Source organism: Aegilops tauschii, chromosome 5 (assembly GCF_002575655.3).
Source record: "Aegilops tauschii subsp. strangulata cultivar AL8/78 chromosome 5, Aet v6.0, whole genome shotgun sequence".
Classification (NCBI taxonomy): domain Eukaryota; kingdom Viridiplantae; phylum Streptophyta; class Magnoliopsida; order Poales; family Poaceae; genus Aegilops; species Aegilops tauschii.
Window position 1 is genome coordinate 459,310,666 of NC_053039.3, and position 1,446 is coordinate 459,312,111.

The following is a 1,446-nucleotide window of genomic DNA, read 5'->3' on the forward strand; positions in this document are numbered from 1 at the left end:
AGCAAGCAACTTCCAAGAAATGACACCCGATGGACAAGAACCGGACCTCACGTCAAAGCAAGGGGATCTATCTAGGAGACGCACCCAACGACAGACACGTACTCACTCACTGCCGGTGCGGTGGTAAAGTAAGCTGCTTCGATGTATGCATGTACACATATGTATGGTGTTGTAGCAGTGGGCAGCTGGAGTGGATGTTCTTTTTTTCGAGAGAAGTGTTAATGTCTTTAACATGCATGTGTACACATACATATGCTTGATCATTGAGTATATATCATATTACATGGATAGATTGATTGATATATAGTAAGTACAAATGAGACAGACCAACCATGCATGTGCATGTAATTAAGATATGGGTAGCTTGTCTGATCTGTTATCCAGTAATCTAATTAAGGTTAAAAAAATAACAGACTCAAAGGGCTGTGTATTTATTTATAGATCGATGAGCTGAAGCAATCAATTGCATTGCATGTAATCTGAATAAATAAATAATTAATCGCCAGGTGCATGCAACAATGAATTGAGCACTACTTGTTGACACGCTAGCTAGTGCTCAGACTCAGAGCTTGAGCGACAGGTCCATCTCCGGCACCGCCTCCCCGCCGTCCGCTGTTGTGCTACCAGCCCAGCCCATGCCCATCAGGGGCGCCATCGTCGTGGAATCCGGGGCAGCGGCCGAAGCAGAGTACGTCCAGAGCTCCCCGCCACCGCCGTGGAGCCAGTGAGAGGAAGGCGTGGCGGTTGCCGCCGCTGCGGTGGAGGAGGCGTCGCGGCTGCGCTTGGCGAGCGTGCGCTCGAGCTTGTGGGCGTTCTGGTGGCCGCCGAGCGCCTGCGAGCTGAAGAACTTGCGGTGGCAGTAGTTGCAGGCGAAGGCCTCCTTGCCGGCCTGGTCGAGGGCCACGGGAGTAGGCGCAGGGGACGCCGGGCGCCGGGCGCCGCGCTGCTGGTGCGCCGTCGTGTCGAGGCGCAGGTCGAGGCTGACGCCGTGGAGCAGCAGCTGGTGCGACTGCGGCGCCTCGCCCTCCATGGTCGATGGCCGGAGCAAGCAAGTGGGTGGAAGGTACTGCGTGCGCGCGGGCGTGTGTGTGGCCGTGTGGAGGAAGAAGAAGAGGCAGAGAGAGTGGCGCGGGGCCGGGGCGGTGGTGTGAGCGAGCGACCGCGCGGGGCGCGCCGGTATATAAAGAGGAGTGGCCGAGCACGGTGGATCGAGCCGGGCCCGGCCCGCGAACCAGCTCTGATTTCCTTTTGCTGTTTTTGCACGGCCTTGAATTAATCGCCTGACAAATCCGAATATATATGCCATGAAAAAAGAAACAGACGCTAGACCACAGAGTGCATACTGGATATGTATACCCGGCCGGACGGTATCTCCATCGATGGATGCATGCATGCATGCGACAAATGGAGCTAGCACACGTTGGACTCAACATGCAGCGTGGTACT

At 55.4% G+C, this 1,446-nt stretch overlaps 1 protein-coding gene across 1 annotated transcript; it reads right to left on the reverse strand.

Annotated features, from left to right (window-relative positions):
- Positions 1 to 407: 407 nt before the first annotated feature.
- On the reverse strand, positions 408 to 1,143 carry LOC109743594 (uncharacterized). The gene has a single exon (XM_020302689.4). The coding sequence runs from the start codon at positions 1,028 to 1,030 to the stop codon at positions 563 to 565; it is 468 nt and encodes a 155-aa protein (XP_020158278.1). The 5' UTR covers positions 1,031 to 1,143; the 3' UTR covers positions 408 to 562.
- Positions 1,144 to 1,446: the final 303 nt, after the last annotated feature.